Below are 23,267 nucleotides of genomic sequence, written 5' to 3'. Positions count from 1 at the left end.
CCCCAGCCTCTCCGCATGCACCCCTGTCCGCCCCCCTTGCGCCCCGCGGGACGGGCGAGCGGCGGCCCGGCGCGGGGAGGGGCGGCCGCTCGGCGGCTGGTCCCCCGGGCCCAGCGCCGGCTCGGGCGGGCGGGGGCGTGATGTCACGGCAGGGAGGGGGCGCGGGAGCGGCCGGGCCAGCGGGGAGGCGGGGGAGGTATTTTCCAGCTTTAAAAAGGCAGGAGGCAGAGCGCGGCCCTGCGTCAGAGCGAGACTCAGAGACTCCGAACTCGCCGGCACAGTCACCGCGCCGGGGAGGGCGGCCGGGCGCGGGGACCGGGGCGCGGGCGCACACCTCCGAGCCCCGGCCACCGCCACCCTGCGGGGCTCCCGGGGCCGCAGCCCGGCTCCGCCACGCGCGCACACACCCTCCCACCACATTTCTCTGGGGCGCGCGGGCTGAGCTGAGCCCGGGCCGGAGCACGTCGGCCAGGGGAGAGGGGGCCTTTCGCGGGAGACCCGACCCCGGGCGGCAGCGCGAGGCGCCCACTTCTCCCGCTCCTCCTCCTGCTTGCCGCCGCCGCCGCCGCCGCGTGGATGCCAAGTACCAGTTTTCCAGTCCCTTCCAAGTTTCCACTCGGCCCTCCGGTTGCAGTCGGCGGGAGCGGAGAAACTTTGGGGCCCTCGGCGCCCGCCGGCGGCACCATGAAGTCAGCAGAGGAAGGTAAGCGGGCGCAGCCGCAGTCCCCCACCGCGGCCCCCGAGGCGTGGGGGCGGCCCCGCACCCTGAGCCCCGCGCCGATCCCGCCTGCGCCCGGCGGGCTCCCGGCCTGGGGAGGGGCGAGCAGGCCAGTCTGGTGTCCGCGCGCGGGGAGGGGCGCGGGCAGCCGAGCGCGCAGCGGGCGCGCTGCAAAGATTGGGAACCGGTGTCCCCCTGGTGTTTCCCCAGAGCGGCCCTGATTTCGAACGCGCCTTCTTGCCAATAGGTGTCTCCTCTTCTCTAGCGCTGAGTGCGCGCACTTGGCCTTCGCTGGTGCAGCCGCTCGGCAGATCCCGCTGTAGAAACTCGGTTCATATGCAGGCGGCTTGGGGACCAGCGAGGTTAGGGCCGACAGAGCCACAAAGGAAGGACATTTTGGGGAGAAGCGAGGCTTCTTTAGGAAAGAGGGATGGCCCGGTTTCTTCCCCAGTGGGGCCGGGCCACCCTGTAGCCTCGAAGACCAGCCGTACAGTGAGGTGGGGATCTCTGCTCCCCTCTACGAACTTAGACGGGGGCGGATTCTCTCCAGGCACCGGGCCACGGGAACCGCTCCGTAAGGCGCCGCCACGCCGATGGCTCGACCCGCAGAACTAAAAGCGATGAAAGGCGCGGTGGGGCGCAGCCCCTAATTCAAACCAGTTTGCAATCTTGTGGATTTGAGAGTTCCAACCGTAGATGTTTCAGGACAGTCTGGGAAGGGCCTGCCGAGTTTCAAGCTACTTTTTCATAGTCACAAGGATGGCATAAGCGTCTGCCCTGAAGCCGGTGATGGCGAGGCCGCGACTGATAGTCTGCTGGCGACCCTCCTTCGGCAGCCTCGGGTCCACAGCCCCTCACATTCACCCCTCACCCGCCCTTAGAAACCGCCACCATCACCCCGAACTCCCCCACCACCCTCATTAGCCGGGAGCAAAGGGGTGATTAGCCTCCTGTGAGGGGCCACCGGGGCCAGGGCTCTGGTGGAAGCCAGAGACACCTTTCCAAACGCCTTATCAGCGCTGAAGTACTTTGTCTAAATTATTTTAAGAAAACTGCCAAGGCTGCCAATGTGTAATGAGTACTCATATTTTATAAGGGCAGACATCCTTCTGGGAAGTGCTAGAAACTAAATGCTACTGCTTCCTGCACGATTCTAATAAATATGACGGCCCCACTTGCATCACAGCTGCAGTTTTCAAAGACTGCCTGCTCTGGAGAACTTCTTACCATCAGCAAACATGCGCTCAAGACCCTACATTCAATGTAAGAACGTCATATGGGGGTCAGGGCCTTGATGTCTTATGTTATTTATATGTAGTTTTAATCAAGGGAAGATATATATTAGCATACACCTTATGTTTCTTACCATTTCATGCCAATTTAGAAAATGTTTAAATGTAAGCAGTAGATAATGCTTACAGGATGAGCTGTTACTGTCAGAAAAGTTTTAAAAGTTGTCGAGATTTTGATTTTACATCTTTGGACACTTTACATCAAAGTTTCCCCACATATTTCTTACCACTGCTTTTTAAATATGTGGGCCTTTCAAAGTTTAGATCTCTTTACTTGAGCAGTCGGTGGTCTGTCGTCAATAAAGGGTCTTTTTTTTTTTTTTTCTCTTACAAGAAGAAAAGACATCTATGAGGGGGTGATTATTTGTCCTGTTTCCTACGTAAGAGAATACATTCTAAGGCGCCAGTGCTGAGACAGCTAGCCAGGCGCGGTGATACCCTTCGACTAAACAAATATCGGTGCATGTATCAGGACTGCAGAATTAGGCCAACCAGAAAGCATGATCTAATCCTTCATACAGACAGGAGCGGGGTGTGAGAGGCAAGAGCCCGTCTGCAGGTCCACGCCTGCCTTGCTCAGGGCTGGCGGAAGGATCTGGCCTTCCCCGCAGGCCAGACTGGGCTTTGGTTGCCCATCTGAGAATCTGAGGGAATCCCCAGCCTTCCCCTCCAGTTTAATGAGCATCTGGTCAAAGCTCATTAGGCCTGTTGTTCGGGAAGGCCCTGTGCTTGTTTTTCCGCGTGGGGAAGGCAGAGAAATGCGGGCCTTGTAGGTACGCCCACCACCCATTCAGAAGTTGCTCCACACGGAATGCCTGGGGCGCTCCAGGACTGAACAAAGCCCGCCCTGTTCTCCCGCCTCGCTCCGCGTCGTCTCCTAATCCAGATTAGAAAGGCCCCGTGGCCGCATCGCTCGCAGGGCTGGAGGCCTGGGCCCCGAGCACACCCGCCGCCGCTGGGAGGAAGCGCCAAGCTAAACATTTCCATCAAGACAGGAGTGTCTGCTGAATTGGCAAATAGCTCCAAACCATTTACAAGACGCAAGGCACTGAGGGTGCTGGTGGGGGACCAGTTAGAAAACGGCCCCCTCTCGGGCGACCTTGGTGGGGGGTCAGCTTCTCCTTGGGACAAAGCAGACCTGAGTCCTGACCCTGGGGGACTCGGGTCCACCGGGAAGGATAAACCCACTTTCTCCAGGACAAAACAGTCCAGAGAGACGTTTTGGTGTAAACAGTGGGTAGAGGCTGTTAGGTTTGTGTGTAAGTTTTTGGCGAGGGTGATAAAGTGGCTGAACTTAAAAAAAAAGAGAGAAAAATGAAATGCTGTGGCTTCTGAACGGAAAACAGAACTTCCATTTGCCTGAAGGTCAGCAAAAAAAGCAAACTAAAACAAAACAGCCCTCCAACATACATCTCAAAGTTAGGACTATTATTAGAAACTAAATCAGGCCAAAGTGAACTATAGTTTATCACGAGAGAAAACCAGCCGTTTGAAAAGGTCCTGAGAGAGAAGAGGTTTGGGGGGTGTCGGGTGACTCCCAGGTTCTCTGCTTCCGGAAAAATTGGTCCCCAGGGGCCGAGGGCCTGCAGGAGAGGGGAGGACGCGACAGGCTGGATTAGCAGCAGAGTCGCAGAAACGGACCATTGAGCACCGCCTCCTTCCCCCGTGGGCGATCCTCTGCCTCTCCTCCGCCCCCCCCCCCCGCCTTCCTGACCACCTTTCTCGGGCTTTTCCAGATGTTGCTTTCACGGGGCGCCAAGACCCTGGGGAAGTAGAACGGCTGGGAGAAAGTCCAGTTGGGCCGGGGGCGGGCTGGTCTCAGGAGGGCCTAGCTCTACACGGACTTTGTGCGCACACGCTGCTCTGCGCCCCGGCCTTGGGTGTCACCCCCGCGGGCTCCCCCTCTTCTCGCTCGGCCTGGGGGAGCTCTGGGGTTATTCAGGGATGGTTGGCAGGCTACTCGTGGGCCCACAGGCGTTTGCACGCGTGTTTCAGTAATTTGAGGGACTAAAGTGAGCGGGGTCACAAAAAGGAAAGGTAGCTAGTTGGGCATCAGCCTGCCCGTAGCAGGCCGCGCTGGAAGGCTGCGCCGCGGCCCGGGCGTCCCCACGACCTCCCACCTCCTGACTCTCAGGGTGGGGCTGGGGGGGCGGGGCGGAGATCTAAGCTGCACGGGCCGGAGCGCAGTATCGTGCGTGCGGGTTGGGGGAAGAAGCTGCTCCTCTGAAAGCCGGCCCTGCCATCCAGGGGGTTCTGAGCCGGCCCGGCCTGCGGGGCTCCAGCAGGACGGAGGTGGGGGCTCCCCGACCCAGGGGCGGGCGGCAGCCTGGAGGTCCCTTCGGCCGCTCAGCGGAGCCGCTGTGGTCAGGGCCGCGCGTCCCGGGCTCTGCGCCCCTCCCTCCAGCCCCTTCCCCGGTGGAGCCGCCGATGCCGCTCGCTGCGCCCGCCTCCCCGAGCGAGGTTGCGGGCTGGCGGGGGTACACCGCCAGGTCCCGTCCGCACCCCCAGCTTCTGTCCACCCGACTCCCGCCGCAGGGGTTCTAGGGCCGCGGGGCGGACGGAGGTGGCCGGAGACCCCGTGTGCCCCTCTGGCACCAGTGCACCCCCCGAGCGCAGATCCGGGAGGCACCCGGGGATCTCCCTCGCGCTGGGGGGCCGACCCCGAGAGCTTCCCTTGGGGGGGACCCCGGGCGCGGGTGGGGGCGCGGGGAGCCGGGACACCAGTGAAAGGCGTGCGCTCCGGCTCGCGGGGAGAGTTTATTTAAAACTCGGAAGCCGGCGGCCGGCGAGCCGCTTGTTTATGTAAACCCGGAAACAGCGGGGGGAGGGGCGCGGCGGGGGAGGGCCGGGGGGGAGGGGCGCGGGAGTCACGTTACCGAGGACGCGCGGCCGAGCCCGGGCGCAGCCGAGTCCCGGCGGCGCGACCACAGGTGCCCGCGGCCCGCGCCCGATCACGGAGCCTGGCCCGGGACCCCGACACTAGACCCCGACCAGGAGCCCGACCCCGCCTCGACCCCAGACCCCATGAGACCCCGGACCCTGAATCTGATCCCGACCCTGACCTCGGACCCCTGACCTAGGACTCGGAACCCGAGCCCCGACCCCCACCCTGGACCCCTGACCTCGAACCCCGACTCCGGCCCTGGCCCTCTGACCCCCGACCCAACATGACGGGGCTGGAGGAGGACCAGGAGTTCGACTTTGACTTCCTCTTCGAGTTTAACCAGAGCGACGAGGGCGCCGTCGCGGCCCCCGCAGGTGGGTGCGCGGCCGGGCGCGGGGCGGGCGGCGGATCCGGGTCGGGAGGGGCCGGTCTGGAGGCGCGCCCGGCTCCCGCCCCTCTGCCCGGGGCGCCCCCCGGCCTCCGTCCCACCCTCCGCGGCACCCGGGCAGAAAACAGGTCCAAGCTGAGGGGCGAGCGGGGCGGCGGGGGAGGCCCTCTGGGGTCGTAGGGTCGCCTTGCCAAATGGGCTAGGCTCCGGGCGCCGTCCCGCTGGAGGGGCCTCCTCTTTAGGGCGCGGTGGGTACTGTTCCTGCCAGGGGACAGGGCGCCAGGCCCCGGACGTGGACGTCCCGCGGGGCGGGGGCCAGGAGCCCCTACGTCTGCCCTCCAGGCTCCTTGTGCCCTCAGCGCTAAAACCTCCCGCCCCACCAAGAAAAGTCCCAGGGGAACCAGCCTTCAGGCCCCGCGACCACCGAGTTCCCCGGCCTTTTCTTTCTTTCATTTTCTCTTCTCTGTCAAAAATAAAGGTTCTACTTAAACAAGCAGCTGATGCAGGAATCCTCCAGCCCCCGGGACTGGGTGCGTGCTCTCCAATAGGAATGAGACGTTGAGCAGTCACCCAGTTTTGCAGGAAGACTGGGCCTGAGCTGGAGGCCGCCCCAAGTGGAGGGCGCCCGGAGCCCCTCCCTGCAGCCTGGCCCCCCACCTGTCTCTTGTGTCCCCTGTCAGCCTCCTTTCTTGTTTGTCTGCAGGACACTCTCTCTGGCCCTGCCCACGTGGCGGGGAAGTGGTGAAGCTGAGCCCAGCAGCTTGGCACCGTTGGGTACCCAGCTCTGCAATGACTGTATAATATTTTCCGTATCATTCACCACCCTTCTTTTAAAACTGCAGCGTCCTGCTCGTTTTTTTAAAAAACAAATGTTCCAACCAGGCCAATGTGGCCTGAATCAGTCCTCCCTGGATGGCCTCCCTTTTCCTCTTCTGGGCTGTGGGTCCCCAGGCCTTTGGGTGGGTGGGAGCCAAGGCAGGCGAGGGTGGGAGAGCGTGGCAGTTTTCTGAACAGATGTGAGGCTCGAGGTGGAGAAATGGGCCCCACAGGCCTTCTGTACTCGCTTGGGTTTGGCTGTCTGGACGCAGGTCCTGGCTGGGCTGTCTGGGCTGTTTCCACTAGCATACTTTCTCCCTTGGTATCCAGCCCCCTTTCCAGTCTTCTTAGCAGATGTATCTGACGAGAGGCCTGATGTGTGAACTGCTCCCCTGACCACTCCAGGGTGTGAAAGCCGGGTGAGGACGGAGTGCCACGCACATCCGGTGTCCTCAGGCTCTGCCGCCCCAGAAGGCAGGCCTGGTCAGAGCAGAGGCCCGTGCTTGGGAGTCCCCTGGAGTGGGGGGAAGGCCTCACAGCCCCCTCGGTCTCTGTGCATGTCTGCTCCCGTGACAGCAAACTGAGCAAAATTCTCAAGGTGCTCCTTCAGCATCGTTGCCAAGTGTATACCCCCACCCACCCCAGCCTCCAGGGACCACAGTCCCAGGAAAGCCTCCTGCAGGAAGGCCTCTGGGATACCGGGCCTTGGTGGAGGGACGTCAGGCAGCTGGAGGGAGCTCTGGGCAGAGACGAGGTGGTGCCTTCACTTTGTCATGGCATTAGAAGAAAGCATCCCTTTTTATCTATCTATGTGAGAGACACTCATACTTTTTATTACGACTATCTTAGAGCAGGTTTTAGGTTTACAGCAGAATTGAGAGGAAGGTATCGAGATTTCCTGTGTACCCCCTGCACCCACAGGCACAGCCCCCCAACCATTGACATCTCCCCTAGATGGGACGGTTGTTACAGTCAATGAACCTACATGGACACATCATCATCCAAAGTCTGTAGTTTACATAATGTTCCCTCTGGGTGTTTAATCCTGTGGGTTTGGATGAATGTGTAACGACACATGTCCACCATAGTGGGGTCATTCAGAGCGCTTTCACTGCCCCGCCCCTGTTCATCCCTGCCTCCTCGGTCCCCGACCACTGACCTGGTCACTGTGTCCCTAGTTTTTCCAGAGCGTCCTGCAGTTGGGACGCTGGACGCAGAGGATGCAGCCTTTTCAGATTGGCTCCTTTCACTCAAGTGACACTCAACTTGCGTCTCCTCCAGGCCTCTTCCTGACTTGATGGCTCTAGTGCTGAATAACATCTTTTGTCTGGATGGATCACAGTTTATCCATTCACTTACCGATGGACATCTTGGTTGCTTCTAAGTTTCGGAAGCTATGAATAAAGTACATTCTTCTTGTTCTTATTAATTACTAACATTACATTGTAATTATTAAGTTAATGGTTACATTGTTATATTAAATTCTTCAGCTCTTAATGGGTGACAGAAATGACTTCACATTATTTCAGGGATGAACTTGGACAGAAATAAGTGAATGACTGACCAACTCTGAAGTTGATTGTGAAGCGAGGTGACAGAGCTTGGGAGGCGATTATACTCAGCCCAGAATGGGCACTTTCTCAAAAGGATTCGGCCTTGCCTGACCACAGGGCCCCTCACCCTCACCATTCTGAGTGAGAGTGGCATCTTCTCACCTGTCACCTGTCGCTCACGCCACCTCTTGCTCTAGAGTGCGTGACACCCCCGCGTTCGAGGAGGCCTGGGTGCTGGGGTTCCTTATGTGCAGAGAGCTTGGCAGGTGCAGATAGTCAGTCACCATTTGTTGGAAGAAAGAAAGCAAGCAGAGTTTTAAAAATAACCCGCCCTGGTCTGGGCAGGGTGTTGTTTGCCCAACAGGGGCTGCCCTGGCCCCTCTGGGGAAGGAGGATGGCTGGGGGCTTCCCTCCTGGGGGGGCTTCCTGCTGCAACTTCCCTCTGGGTCTCAGGAAATAGCTGCTCTGCTGTGGGCCGGGCGGGCGTGGCCCTGCTTCCCGCCCCGGGCTCCTGTTTTCTAAGTTATTTTGGCCGCCCAGCTGGGGCTGTCACCCTGGCAACGCAGGAGGAAATGGGCGGGGCCTCCTGGCGGCCTGGGGGCGGGTCCCTCACCGTGCCGGTTGGGGGCTCAAGATTCTTGCGTGAAAGGGGACGTTTCCTGAGAAAAGGAAGACTTGGAGTTTTTATTCAAAGTGCCCTCTCAGTGATGGTGGTGGCCTGGAGACCCCAGAGGCCCACGTGTTCTGCTCGCTCGCGGCCCTCCGGGCCTCGGGCCCAGAACCCAGCGTGCCAGCCAACCCGGGGCCACGCAGGCCGAGGGCCACACTTGCGCCTCCAGCCGGCAGGCCCAAGCCCTCGGTTTGCTCAGACTTCCAGAGACACTCCACCACCGGGGTCTTTGTCCGGAGGATGTTTTACTCTTCCCGTGGAGTTTGTCGAAGGAAGCAGCCGGGGCGAGTCGGCCTGGGGATGTCTTGGCCCCTTAGACGGGGGGCCTGGAGGGGAAAGACCTGAGGCGCGAGGCTGGGCTTCGGAGCCGTGGGCCTCGGGAGGCTGAGACGGCCGGCTGCTCTGCCTCTGGAAACGTCTGCCTTGCAGGTGGCGGACTGGCCCTCAAAGCTGTGTCTGTCCGTCACCCGGGGGCCTGGCCGCCCCTGCTCAGTCAGCGGCTCCCCACAGAAAGGTCCTGGCGAGGAGTGGCTTTGTTTTGCTTTGTTTTGTCTCCACTACCTGCGAAGCTATAATCTAGCCCTGTGGGGCCGCGCCCGCCACCCGGGAGAGGAGGCCTGGCAAGGCGTCGGGAGGCCTGGCCTGGCTGCCAGGCTGCTTCCAGTTCTATTTCTAGCTTCGTGTCCTGCGGTTCAGCCCCAGCAAATGCTGAAGGGGATGTTCCTTAAAATGAAAAACAAAAGTCGCGTGTCGTGTTGCCTCTCAGGGTCTGTGACCGACAAGGGGGCGAGGTGCTGTGACGATGCAGCCACGGTGGGTGTGGGCGAGCGCGGCCGGCAGTGCGTCTGCGTGCCTGCTGCTCCCCAGGAAGGGCGAGGGGTCCTGACCTCACTGGCAGGGAGGGTCCGAGCGGTCAGGAGCCTGCGGGGACGCAGTTGGCCATAGTGGAGGTACACCCGGCAACTTTTTTGTTGATCGTTCAGTGAAGTGTTAGTTGCTCAAACGTGTCTGACTCTGCGACCCCGGGGACAGAAGCTGGCCAGGCTCCTCTGTCCATGGGATTCTCCGGGCAAGAATACTGGCATGGGTTGCTGTTCTCTCTCCAGGGGATGTTCCCGACCCAGGGATTGAACCAGGGTCTCCTGCACTGCAGGCAGAGTACCGGTTGTTCAGACCTAGCACGACTGAGTGGTTCTGGAATGAGTGGTTTTCCAGAATGAGAGGAAACACTCCTCCCCACGCTGGTCTGGGACGTGCTGTGGGTGGAGCTCGCTGTGGGGGCTGGACGGGCCAGGAGCTATGCATTGTCCCCTGGCTTCACACTGGCATCCAGCTCTGTGTCCACCAGGAGGACGGGGTCTGCCCTGGAGGCGAGGCCGCATCTGTCTTCAGAGATGAGGCACGGTTTTATGAATGTCCGTTACGTTAAGGCTTCTTGAATAGGCTCTCCCTGGTATTCGCCTAGACTCCTGCGCTGTGAGTTAATGACCCTCCTTGGCGGGCGGCCAGGCTCTGGAGGCAGCGGCAGAAAGTGCATATCGTGGGTGCTGAGCCCTTTGGTGCTGCCTGACGTGACGTGAATCAGCCTGGGCATCTCAGGATTTTAAGAAATTCGCTGAAAATATTTCCACCCCATGTAAATGTAATCCCTTTGGATAGTTAAATAACTCAGATTTGAATACAGTTCAGGTGGGAAATAAGCCCAAATTGGGTGGGAGTGGGGCAGGGGGAGCGGGGAGATGCCCCCCAGGGCGGGCAGGCCCAGGCGGCTGGCAGCAACCTGTGGGCGTTTCGTCCTGCAGGGGAGGTCTTCGTCCCAGGCTCCGGCTGAGCTCAGAACAAAGTTTAGGCACTTAGGAGTTTCGCTTCATAATTTATTTAATTAAGGAAAACTTGTGCATAGGGGGTCTTGTTTGTGTTCTAAAAGCCTCATGCCTTTCTTTTCCTCATTGATCCATGGTTCTCTACAGACCTGGGTTAAACAGTGGCCCTCCTTGGAGCCTCTAGGGGTCTGACCCTTGCTCCAGTCTCCCCTAGGACCACGGGCCGTGGCGGAGTCCTGCGGGCAGGTGGTCGTGGGGCCAGGACTCGCTCTGCTAACTGTAGGATTTTTCTTCGAATTCTTGAAATTACCTTCCTGCCAACAAATGGTAGTTCAGGGGTCGGATCAGCTGTAAGTCCTAAAATAAAGGACAGATTTGCGTCATACTGTTTGGCTGAGCGGGAAGCATGGGATCTGTTCCCTGGACCCCGTCAAGGCCCCGCGGGCTCTGGGAGCTGGAAATGGCCTGCCAGCCCGCGGCGCCTGGTTTGCGCTCTGTGTGCGCTGCCCATCAGCCTCCTGCTTGGGCTCCCCTCCTGGAGTTGGCCTCATTCTTTAAAACGAAGTCCCTTCTTCGCTGAGTGCTGCAGTCTGTGTGCTGCACAGGGACAAGAGCGCTGTGAGCCACGGTGGCCCCAGAGCGAGGGGTCTGGTCTGGGGCACGGTCACTCCTCCTGGGGCAGCCAGGCCTGGGGGCCACGCCCACCTGGTAGCCTGCGTGGTGTCCTGGCCACCCGGACAGGGCCGCCTCCAGGACGGACGTCATGGAGGCGCTGGAGCACGTTTGCCTAGCAGCTGCTGCCCCCGGGGAGGGGCCCCCACAGTGCTGGGCCAGGCTGGCCTGTCCCTCTGCTTCCGGGCACCGTGTGACCACCACGCTGGCAGAGGGGCCCGTGTGTGGGCGGGGGGCAGGGGCCAGGGTGGGCGACCCCACCCCCTGAGATGGAGCCAGGTGCTGCGCTGGCGGTCGAGAGGACCCGCCTGGGAGGAAGCCGGTCCTCGATGACCTCCGAGGCGCCTTCGTGACTCACCCGTGGTCTGGGGACACACCGAACATGGCACAGCCACGTGTTGAGAAATCCGTGCCGTGTGTGTGGGTAACACGATTTGTTAATATTCTGCACGTTGATCACGGTCCTCATCACATCTCACTGTCCAGGTGGTACTGCTCGACACTCCAGCCTGGCTGGCCGGCCTGCTTTTGATTGGACTGGTTGATGTCTGACTTCTTACCTGAAGCCTCGCCAGCGCTGGGAACAGTTGTTTGTTTTCTGAACGAGCAGCTCTGGTCAGAATGGTCTGGAGAGTTGGGCCACGGTGAAGGGGACCTTCCAAATTGGAGGTCTGTGCACGAGGCTGGGACGTCCACGGGGTGTGCACCTCGCGGTGGCCAGAAGGGGCCCTTGGTCCTGCCTGGTGCGTCTGCTGGACGCCTTTGGGAAGAAGCACAGAGACGTGCTTAGGCTCCCGTAGTAACGAGGATTCTGGCTGACGCCGCTGTCCAGTCAGTTTTGCCCTGAGGGTCAGACCCTCGAAGGGGCCCCGAGGCCTCCTGTGGGAGGGGCCCCTACCTGCTGCCCGGGCCCCTCTGTGTCCAGGGCCTCCGCCGGCCCAGGCTGAGGTGGGTGTGTCCACACCTGTCCTGAGGGCTCCCTGCAGGGTGGGTGGGTCTTCCAGGGCCTCAGCGGCCTGACCTGCAGCCCCCGGGCCAGCTGCTTCTCAGAAGTCTTGACCGTCTCTTCTGGATGTGCCTTTGCAGGGTTGTTAACTTCCTGGAGATTTTTACAAAGATGGTAATCTGATTCTCACCATGGTTTTTGTGTTGAAGTGTCAGTGAGACTGCGGGTGTTGGTGTGAGGACGTTGAGGGCAGCTTCGCCTGGCAGCCCCAGGAGGGTCCCTCCATCCCCCTCAGGAGCATGGGGGTGGGTGGGGGTGGGGACGACAGGGCTGGCAGGGTGGGTTGGGGGTGTCTGCAGATCCGCTTACCCCCGCCCCCACCTCCTCCCCCCGCCCCCTGGAGCTTCAATTCCCTCAGCTGCAGTTTCCCGCTCTCGTCCCTCTCAGCCTCGCTCCGGGGCTGTTTAGATTCCAGCAGCGACTCTGAGCATCTGGACGCCTTCTTCCCGAAAGATAGGCTGCCTGCGAGACCCGGGGGCGGGGCAGGCCTGCGTGCTCTCCCGGCCTGCCCTGTTGAGGGGCAGCTGAGAACAGTGTTTTATGGGACGGTATTTCAGAGTATAAAAGCCGGAGCTCCTCACTAGCAGGGATGGTAAGGGCCTGGGTTACCAGAGGGTGGTCGCAGGCTTCTTTTGAAATAAGTGAGAATGGAAATAGATCTCCCCCGATTTGGGAAGCTAGACCCGTTGTTGTTGGTAAATCCGTGGTGTTTGAGCCTGCACTTCGAGGCCCCCGAGCTCTAGGGTTTGTCCAGGCAGGTTCAGAAGCCTGGAGGCTGGATGAAGCGTCTCTGGGGCCGGTGTGCTGAGCCGGGGAGGTGGTGTAGGGTTTCCTCAAGTGGCTCCATTATTCAGAGACCTTGGGAGACTCGGCTCCAGGCTGCGGTCATGAGGAACCAGCAGTTATGAACCGTCTGTTCAAATCGGAAATCCAGGCGTGTGGTTTGCTGCTAAAAATGACTAATTACACTAGTAATGATTTTTTATACATATTTTACTGAGGTTATAATTAAAAAGAGCCAAATCATGGCTGTACATCGATACCCTCTGCTTCTCTTTCTTTTGAAAGGATTCCTGGGCCCCGAGTCACTGTCAGAGGTTGCGTGAGAGGCCCCGGAGTCTGTGTGCTCATCTCAGTGCTTTGTCTCTGGTGATCAGTCTGTTACAACGTCCTTAAACGTCCCGGTCCCAGGGTCTGATACCCCGGGTCTAAACCCTGTCCATCTGTTCATTGAACAAATCAGCACCATTTGGACTGGAAACAGGAGTGGACCACAGAGCGCACTGGGATGGCTCTGACACCCCCATCCTGAAACCCGTGGTTTCCTCTAGTGGAAAATATGATGGATGATCAACGTTATGTGGGGGAGATAAAGTGGGGGAGCGTGGCATGCGTGTTGGGCTGGGGGGTTGGGATTGGGATAGGGTGGTTGGGGGAGGCAGTGTTTGAGTAGAAGCAGAAAAAAGGGGCCCCGCGTGCGGCTCTTGAGGAAGGAGTGTGGGCAGACGGAAACCCCATTGGGCGTGTGACCGAGTGTGAGGCCACGGCTGGAGTGGAGAGAGGAGGGCCAGAGGGGCGGGGGCCCTGAGGGCAAGGCCAGGGCGGGCGAGCAGCGGGGTCATCTCAGTGGCCTACGGGGTCGGGGGTGGGGGGCCCATCTCAGTGGCCTGTGGGGTTGGGGTCGGAGGTGGGGGGCCCCACACCCCCAGCCCAGGCCCTCACCATCTCCCTCTTCCCTCCAGAGCACTACGGCTACGCCGCCCCCGGCCTGGGTGCGGGCCTGCCCCTCTCTGCGGCTCACCCCTCGCTGCCTGCTCCATGCCACGACCTGCAGAGCTCGGCCACGGGCGTCTCCGCCGTGGGCTATGGCGGGGCAGTGGACAGCGGGCCCTCAGGCTACTTCCTGTCATCCGGCGGCATCCGGCCCAACGGGGCTCCGGCCCTGGAGAGCCCGCGCATCGAGATCACCTCCTACCTTGGGCTGCACCACAACAGCAGCCAGTTCCTGCATGAGGTGGATGTGGAGGACGTCCTCCCCAAGCGGTCCCCATCCACGGCCACGCTGAACCTGCCCAGCCTGGAGGCCTACCGTGACCCCTCCTGCCTGAGCCCCGCCAGCAGCCTGTCCTCCCGAAGCTGCAACTCTGAGGCCTCGTCCTACGAGTCCAGCTTCTCGTACCCATACGCGTCTCCGCAGACGTCCCCCTGGCAGTCCCCCTGCGTGTCCCCCAAGACCACAGACCCCGAGGAGGGCTTCGCCCGTGGCCTGGGGGCCTGCGGCCTGCTCGGGTCCCCACGGCACTCGCCCTCCACCTCCCCCCGCACCAGCGTCACCGAGGAAAGCTGGCTGGGGGCCCGCACGTCCAGGCCCTCGTCCCCCTGCAACAAGCGCAAGTACGGGCTCAACGGCCGGCAGCTGTCCTGCTCCCCGCACCCCTCGCCCACGCCGTCCCCGCAGGGCTCGCCGCGGGTCAGCGTCACCGACGACACCTGGCTGGGCAACACCACACAGTACACCAGCTCGGCCATCGTGGCCGCCATCAACGCCCTGAGCACCGACAGCAGCCTGGACCTGGGTGACGGCGTCCCGGTCAAGGCCCGCAAGACCACGCTGGACCACTCGCCCGCGGTGGCGCTCAAGGTGGAGCCGGCGGGCGAGGACCTGGGGACCACGCCGCCCACGCCTGACTTCCAGCCCGAGGAGTTCGCGGCCTTCCAGCACATCCGCAAGGGCGCTTTCTGCGACCAGTACCTGTCGGTGCCGCAGCACCCGTACCCGTGGGCCCGGCCGCGGTCCCCCGCGTCCTACACCAGGTGAGCGGCGCGCGGGCGGGGCTGCAGCCTCCCGGCATCCCTCTGCCTTCTCCAGCCTGCGTCTGTGTCCAATCTCCCTTTCTCAGGACCTGGTCACGTTGGCTGAGCGCCAGAGAGCTCATCTTCACGCGTTCTGTCCTTCTTAGGCCGGTGCCCAGACGAGGCTGTGTTCTCCAGCGCTGGGGGGACCTTCGGGCACATTGTCTGCCGTCTTGGGGCTTACTAACACGTGGGCTGGGTTTTTGTTTTGCTCCCTGTAAAGCCAGGCGCAGCTCCTGTCTCTGTTTTCGCCTCCCCTGCTCGCACCTAATTGCTGTCACTGCACAGTCGGCGCAGATGGGGCCCTGCTCACAATTCCCCGGAGCAGCCCGCGCGCCCGCACCAGCCGTGCCGGCTTGGGAGCGACTCGGTGCCCCTCCCCAGAGACCGCCGCCTGGCAGGAGCCCCAGCTCCTCCGAGCTGCTAGTTGCATCTTGGGCTGTTGATTTTTCTTTTTAACGGTGTTGGGGCTGCTGCTTCTGCTCCATTGGGTCCCCTCACTCAGCCCGGGGCTTTTATTTTTAACTAAACAGCTTTCCCAGCAGGTGGACCACTAATGACCCCTAGCAGAGTGCTTTCTGCCCCGGGACTCTGGTCAGGTGTCGGCCATGCGCACAGGCCCTCCCTGGAGGCCCGTGCTCTGCCAAGGGCTGTGGCTGCCTCCCAGGAAGAGGCTTCTGCCTGTGGATTCAGTGTTCGAGGCTTGTTGCTGCTCCTGTTTGCTTCTGGAGGCAGGACTGCGTGTTGGCCCCGTGGCTTCCAGCTGTCCTGTCCAGACCTTGAGGAGAGTGAATCAGGGTGTTATTTGTTACAGAGCTTTCTGTGTTCTCTTCAGAACCGTCCTTTTTTCTAAACTAAAGATGTAGTTAGAGCTGTAAGTGGACAGTTTAGTTCTTGGTGCCAAACCTTTACAGAAGCTTGTGGCAAAAAAGCAATGTGAGTTTCTAAAGCTGAACGCTTCCTTTCCGCCGGCGTGGGTAGCAGTCGAGAGCCAGGGGGCAAGGGGGCCGTGACGGGTCTTGACAGGCTTCAGGGTGCATGCACATAGAGTTCAAAAAGCTGGCGTTTCCAGAGTTACTATCAAAACAGATGTATCCCGGAACGTGGATTTCATTCATGAATGTGAGAGTTTAAAAAAATACATTTGGAGGCATTTTAAAATGTAAGAATTTTTATTCACGCTCTCTTTATAATTATTATAAAAGTTTTATAATTATATAAAGGAAGAATACATCAAAGCACCCTTCTCCAGTTTAGAACGAGGCTTCAGTGAACTCGCGTGGTGACGTTGGCTTGAAGGTCCTAAGGGCTTGCAAGGAGACCATGAGCCCGTATCTCCAGGAGCCGCTAGGACCCAGCCCCACTGACGGGGCGGTTTAAACAGCAGACGTTCCTTCCTCACAGTCTGGGGCTTGGAGCCCACGGTCCAGCCGTTTGGCTCCTCCTGCCGTCATTGGATGCGACCGCTTTGGGGGCTCACCCTAACTTGACGGCCCCTGTAAAGACTGAGCCTGCAGGCGCGGGGGTCTGCTGCCGTCCTGGAGTTAGGACTCCACCCTGGAGCCTCTGTGGGGAGCAGCTCAGCCTGTGACCCCAGATGGACGGGGCGGCTTTCTCGAGCCCCAGTGCTGGGGTGCCCATGGGAACATGCGTGGTTCTGGGGGTTGTCAGTGATGGAAAGCACCAGGGCTGCCCCGTTTCTGCTCAGGGGGCTGCTCCGCGGGCTGAGTGCCCCGCTCTATCTCCCGGTCCAGGCCCCCTCAGGTGGGGTCCCCCAGCACTCCTGTGAGCTCGCGCCAACAAGCCCCACACTTCCTCCCGGGCTTGAAGTCAGCTTTTCCCACTGTTTTGGTCCCACATCAAAATATGTTTCCTGGTCCCTGGCAGTGTTTTCCTTGTGATCCTGTCCACGGGTGCCAGGGGCCAGCTGGAGAAGGGAGAGGTCAGGCCGTTGCCCTGGGGGGTGGTGACCACACTTCCTGCCCTTGGACGCTGCTGCACGTGCCTGGGGACCGGTGGAGGGAGGGGGCTGGCATCAGGTGTCAGTGGGTCTCGGGCTGCACGGCCGGGCGCCCGGTGCTGACAGGCTCCGAGGTCTGGGATGGGCAGTTTATCAGGACAGATCCATTGCCACCCCCGTGGGAGCAGGCAGCCCCTCTGGGCACATCCACGACTATCCTGCCAGCGAGAGGAACTTTTTAATGAGACGTGTGCGGCGTGGGTCTCTTCCCGAGGAATGTGGAGTCCATGGGATCACCGCTCCCAGCACACGCGGCCCTCTGTTCTGCGTGGAACCTTCCGACAGTCTCACGGGGTCAAAGATGATTCCCAGTTCCTGCCACAGAAGGGGTTGTGTTTGTGGAATCAACAGAGTTGTTGGACAGAAGTTCGTAGCTTTTAAAGAAGAGTTTTGATGTAGAGCCTCAGAGAACGGTGCTCTGCTCCTGAAGCTTGAGAGACGCAGAGGAGTCACAAGTGACCCATCTGAAGGCTGTCTGTCCAATGGCTTTAGCCAGGCCACGGGGGGGCCTCTCCAGGGAGGACTCCCCGCGCCTGTCCTTGGATGAGAATAAGCAGGTCCTCCCACGGCGCTGACAGCGATGCTGCCCCTGACCGTGGCAGAGAGGGCAGAGATGGCTGTGGATTGACTCCCGCTGGTGGCTTCAAGGGGCTGTCATTGTCCCGGAGATGCTCAAGCGTAAGCCTGTGTCGGTTCAAGAAAATGTACTGGAACTCCTGCCCTGGCAAGGGTGTCGTCCTTACCCAGGGCCTGCATGCGTTCAGGGAGCTCGTTCTTCCTTTGGAATGGGCTTGTGGAGAGGCCTGACTTCTGACGTCTCAGTGCTGTCTCTGTGCCCGGCAGAATCTCTGGATGTGCCTTCAAGGGGCAGGGTTATGTGAGGAAAGGACTGGAAGGAGCTGGTCTGGGAAGGCAGAGTGTTTTGAGACATGCCGTTTCTGACAGCAGCAGCGTTGAATTAAATCACTGCAGACGAAACTTTGCTTTGTGGTCTGAGCATTACTGACTTATTTCTTTGTTAGCCATGTCCTGAGGCTTGGGGCGTCTTAGTTCCCAGACCAGCCCTGCGCCCCTAGCTGTGGAAGTGCGGAGTCATAACCACTGGGCCCAGGAGAGCCCCCACTGTGGGGTCAACTTTCTGAGGGGTGCGGGCATGTGATGACCCCACTGCTTGTTCTGGGTTCAGCGACCCAAGGGGCTGCACTTCCCAGTCAATGTGTTTCAGACACAGTTTCTTCTAGGTTTTGGGTACAATTGATGACTTTAATGATATCTGTGACCTTCGTGCTGTGCCCAGGTCTTAGCTCCCAGAAGCCTGATGAAGCTACAATTGATTGACTGCATCTTTAAGTTATATGAATATTTCAGAGTTTACCCTAATTTGGAAAAAGATTAAATAAAACTGTATGCTGGTAACAAATCTGACCACACATCATTCCACTGGAATGACTGCCCTGGCCCCAGCCGTCTGCACTCAGATAGTTTGCATCGGGCCAGCCCACCCGAGGTCTTGGACACATCGCTTCTGGGTTATTTTCCCTTTTCTGACCTGGCCGAGGAGCTCGTCATCTGGAGGTCACAAAAGGAAGCTCAGCAGGGACACCCCTGGTGGTCTTGTGGTTAAGACTTGGCATGTCCACTGCAAGGGCCGCAGGTTCAATCCCTGGTCCAGGAACTAAGATCCCACGTGAGGCAGGGACAAAAAAAAATTTACACCCTTCCAATAAAAGGAAGCCGCTGACAGTAAGCTTTAGAAAGAAACCAGTGAGTGGAGTGGTCTCCATCCGTCCCCCCCAGTGCTTACAGGACCAGGGCCCAGTACCCGGGCCACTGTTCAGGCCCCGCTGGTAACAGGTAGAGCTGGACTCAGGCCATGAGTGGCAGCCCCCTGGCTGGGCCCTGCTCCCAGGAGTCGTGATGCATTTGCCTGCTAGGTGGGGGGCTCTGGTGGTGTCGAGGGCTGGGATCTCTCTACAAAGTCCATGTCCTGCTTGCAGGGTGTTGGTGGCTGCTCGGGGAGGTGGGAGGCCGGCAGACTGAGGCCTCAGGAGCCCAGAGGCTAACTGTGGCCTCAGCTGTGCAGAGGCGTCTGCAGGTGAACTCGGTGTCCAGAGTCGGGCCTGGGCTGCGATTTCTGCAGATCATGCTTGCTTGCTGCAGGAGTAGATAGTCTCAGAGGCCTAGTGCCCAGCTACCCATGGAGCAGGCTCTCCTGGCTCCTCAGAGTCCACCGTGGACCCTGGACACAGCGGCCTAAGCGCTGACTTCCGGCGGGAAGGCGTAGCCTTGAGGGTTCAGCTGAGATCTGCAGGTTTGCGGCAGAGGCTTCTCTGCACCTTTCAGTCTTTCCTCGAGATTCAGGTGGAGGATGTGGGCCTGACTGCTCTTTTTTTTTTTTTTCAAAGATTTATTTATTTTGTGTTTTGGCCGTGCTGGGCTTTTGATCCTGTGCACGGGCTTTCTCTAGTTGCGGCGAGCGGGGTCTCCTGTCTGGTTGGGCTCTCGGGCTTCTTGTACTGGCCTCTCTCGATGCAGAGCAAGGCTCCAGGCGCACAGGCACAGTAGCTGTGGTGCGCGGGCTTAACTGCTCCGTGGCACGTGGGATCTTCTTGGACCAGGGATCGAGCCTATGTCTCCTGCGTTGCACAGTGGATTCTGTATCACTGGACCACCAGGGAAGCCCCCGATTGCTTTATTGGATGTTATCCTATGAATGTCTGGTATTATTAGCTGTGAAAAGGAGAACGAGGATCTCAAGGACTTTTGCATTCCTGGAGAGGATCAGTTTGAGTCTTTGTGGCTTTATACACTGATTTTCAAGTTGAGCCTTGAGATCCGTGCTGGTTGATTTTGTGGATAATCCAAGTGCTCAAAGAGTTTTGCTTTTGAGACTGGACAGCTCCCGGCCTGTTCTTGCTCTGACCCAGCTGGCCATGGCATGCGTGTGGGGCTGGGCTGCACTCGGGGGTCTCCAGTCTTGAGTTTCCCAAACTGGTAGGAACCTGACCGGGAGGAAGTGTCCAGTGACAGCATGCACCAGTGACCACAGAGAAAAGAGAACTCTTTCTGTCCAGACGTTTTCCTCTGAAGAGAGTGCAGGGGACTCAGGGCCTCAGGCACCTGCAGTGCACCTGGGTTAGGCAGCCAGGGAGACATGGGGCCCATCCTGCGGAGGGTGAAACTTAGTCACATTTAAGATGAGGCCCTCTGTGGACATTAACGGGCCTTCGCTGACAACTGTTCCTTGGGTTCATGAGCAAAAATGTATGTGTCGTGATGGGGTTTGCTTTTTGAATAAATGCTTCTAAAATAACCTCCTGGAAGCTGGGGCTTCACACCCAGCCTCGAGCTGGTTTTTGGTGAAGAAAGTAACCGCCCAGAGGCTTTGCGTCCAGGTCGGTTAGCGGGCTGAGTGCAGGCACCCCACCCCGCCACAGGCGCACGGAAGCGCTGGTTAGTGCTGCGCCCTGCCCCGGCGCTTGTCACTCCGGCCACGCCGTTTCCATGGCCCGTTGAGGTGGACGGCCCTGCTCAGGCTGTGTGGAGGACGAGCAGGTGGCCTCCACCCGCCAGCACCCCCTAGGGGCTCAACCTCATCTGAGCCCCCCTCCCATGGGCACAGGGACACGTCGGGGACTCTGGGGACCGAGCTGGCACTCAGGAGGGGTCCGGGCCAGTGTGACCTGGGCAGAGCCTCCTGGGGGAGCTTGGGCCTTAGGACAGGTGGCTGGCCGCAGAATCTCAGGGTCAGGGTGCTCTGTGTGTGGCACCCCGAGGACAGGCAGGGGATACGTGGGTCATTGGCCCCCCTGTACGTTACTGCCCAGCTCTGCCCCTCGCCCCCCATCCACCCACTGATACCCCGGTAAAAGCACTTCTCCAGCGTCCTCCAGGCCGCCAGCCCCCTCGGCCTGTCCTGTCCCTAGGTCCCCTCAGTGCAGAGGAGGCCGTCCCGACAGTCGGGGGTGACAGCTCACAGTGTCCTGAGACCCAGGTGAGAGCTCCTGTCTGAACGGCCCCTGTTGCATCCCTTCCAGGCCCATCAGAAGAGCCCGGCCAGCTCTAGACTCGGGCCTTCCCGTGGTTGACCCCAAGCGCCTCCCTGAGGGTGGTTCCCTGGGCCCCGAGAACCAGTGAGGGTCACCACGGAGAGATCAGCCTTGCCCAGCAGCCCTCCAGGAAGGTGACCTCTCAGTGGGAGCAGCTTTCTTGCCTGGACTCTGCCGGGGGCGGGGGGTGGGTTGGCCTTTGGCGAGGTGTGTGGTCCCGGCCCGGCCTCGGCCCAGAGCGCTCTGGGAGCCCAAAGACTCTGCTTCATTAAAGTTCATGGGAACTGAGCCCATGACCTTTTTTAAAATTAAAGGGAAAAAGTCAAATCAAAGCAAGTAAGTCAAGCAGCCCTTCCCTTGGCTGCGACCCTGGGAAAACGCGTTTCTTTCAAGCTTGGGGTGACGGCCTTCCCCTCTAGGTCTGGTCTCCTTCGGGTAGATTTGAACCCTGCCAAGTTCAGAGTTTGTATCTTCAGCTCTTTTAGAAACAGCTGAGTTCTAAAACCTTTGCAGTTTTCTTCTAAGTGATAGGTCCATTATGGGCTTTAGCTCTCAAAAATTCAACACTGAAAGGACTGTACCCAAATCATCTGCTTGGAATAGCAGCTCCCCCCCACCAACCCCAGGTGTCTACAGGAAGGAGAACTTCACAGCACAGGGCTCCCTGAGGCTCGTCCGTGGCTCCTGGCGTGGGGCACGTGGGCAGCCGTTCAGTGGGAGCTGTTCTCAGTCGTGAGTGGACATGGCCTTTCTGTGGGAGGAGGTTCGGGGGGCCCAGGCTCAGGTGAAGCTGGACGAGGGAATAGTCACCGAGCTCATGGGGTGAGAGCAGGAAGGTGGAAAGGAGGGTGGCTTGGGGGGTTTACAGCTAACAGTGTTCCCTGTGGCATATTTTTTAATGTCAGTAAACCAAAAGGAACTTGAGTGCCTGCTGGTTCCGGCCTGGAAGATCACCGTGGAAACTCGAGGGTGTGTTTCTTAGATTTGCTCTTTCAGTTTGTGTCACAGAAAAACAACCCTGTGCAGCGTCGGAGACTCGTCACGGTGTCCACACCCACCCCTAACAGACGGAGGAACTCGCAGTCCACCTGCCTGCCCCCGCCCACGCCCACCTTGCGTGACCTTTCCAGTGATGTTCAGTGTGCGTCTTCCAGAGACGGGGTCAGGTTTAGACACGAATTGTGGCACCAGTCGACATCACACTAGACACTAATGTGTGATTTAAATAATCCCTTGGTGTCACCCAGCGAGTGTTCAGACCCCCTGACCCGTGGTTTCCCCGAGGCCGTCGGAGTCCGGCTCCACGCCTCCCGGTCTGCTCAGGTACATGAACCATCGTTTCCCCCGCGCTCAGCTGGAGGGGCTTGGCAGGTCCCAGTCCTGGGCCTGGAGTCCCTCGTTGCCTGTAGGCAGACGCATGTCAGATGTCAGGGGACACTTGGAAGCCCCGGACACTTTGGTGGATGTTACCCCTGGGGGTTCAGGTGTTTATGTGTATGTCACCACCTCTGGGGTGCCCGTTAGTGTTGTAAGAAGATGCTACCTCGAGTGCCCTTCCCTATGAGGCTTGGCCCAGATTACAGCCAGCAGGCCCCGTGCAGGGGCCAGACCCCCAGGAGGCATCAGGAGCCCCGAGGGGTCGTGCTCTGTGATGGAGGCTGTGGGTCTGTGCCAGGGACATGACCAGCAAGGCTGCCGGGGTCTCACGCTGGATGTGCACCTCTTCGGTGTCTACAGTGGTGGTGGTTTAGTCACTCAATCTTGTCTGACTCTTGTGACCCCATGGATTGTAGCCCGCCAGGCTCCTCTGCCCATGGAATTCTCCAGGCAAGAATACCGGAGTGGGTTGCCATGCCCTTCTCCAGGGGATCTTCCTGATCCAGGGATGGAGCCCAGGTCTCCTGCATCACAGGTAGATTCTTTACCATCTGAGCCACCTGGGAAGCCCTTTTATATCTGTATAAAAAGGCAAAAACATATAAAAGGGATATATCAACAAAATAAAATAGATGTGATACTCTGGTTTTTTTAAAGAGGATGAGGTGGTTGGATGGCATCACTGACTCAGTGCACGTGAACTTGGGCAAAATCTGGGAGATGGTGAGGGATAGGGAGGCCTGGCGTGCTGCAGTCCATGGGGTCTCAGAGCCAGACACGACTTGACTACTGAACACAACAGCATCCCTTTTATACGGAAATACTTAGAGACGCGCACCCAATTGTGGAGGCAGTCTGTTTGGTTGATCGTAAGACACACGCGTCTGTGTGTGTGGAGAACGTAAGACAGCTCCTGTTTGCATGGGTCAGCTGGATCAGCTGGGTGTCAGATGTGAATTTAACCATTTTCTTCATTGCATCGAGTGTGATCTTTTAAGAAATCAGATCAGGCTGGAGGTGAGTTTGATGTCATCCATCATGCTCAGCAGGCAGGGCTGAGGCACAAGAGAACCTCCAGGCGCTCAGGGTCGTGCGGGGGCTCCGCTCCGGGTCGGGGGTAGCCGAGGAAGGTGCTTTGGCGGCAGG

At 59.4% G+C, this 23,267-nt stretch overlaps 1 protein-coding gene across 3 annotated transcripts in view; it reads left to right on the top strand.

The window, feature by feature from the left end:
* The first annotated feature begins 223 nt into the window (after positions 1–223).
* NFATC1 (nuclear factor of activated T cells 1) overlaps positions 224–23,267 on the top strand; it is an 88,756-nt gene continuing 65,712 nt past the window's right edge. The window contains exons 1-2 of one of the 3 annotated variants that reach the window (XM_070361843.1): positions 224–703; positions 13,565–14,636. In XM_070361843.1, the coding sequence (XP_070217944.1) occupies positions 577–703; positions 13,565–14,636 (1,199 nt within the window). In that variant the 5' untranslated portion in view covers positions 224–576. Of the gene's footprint in view, positions 704–4,883; positions 5,269–13,564; positions 14,637–23,267 lie in introns of those variants that run through there. The other 2 variants (XM_070361845.1, XM_070361844.1) reach the window with 2 other exon arrangements.

The sequence above is a fragment of the Bos mutus genome, chromosome 24, assembly GCF_027580195.1.
Source record: "Bos mutus isolate GX-2022 chromosome 24, NWIPB_WYAK_1.1, whole genome shotgun sequence".
NCBI lineage: Eukaryota > Metazoa > Chordata > Mammalia > Artiodactyla > Bovidae > Bos > Bos mutus.
Note: the sequence above shows the minus strand (reverse complement) of the source record. Positions and strands in the feature narration are given on the sequence as shown.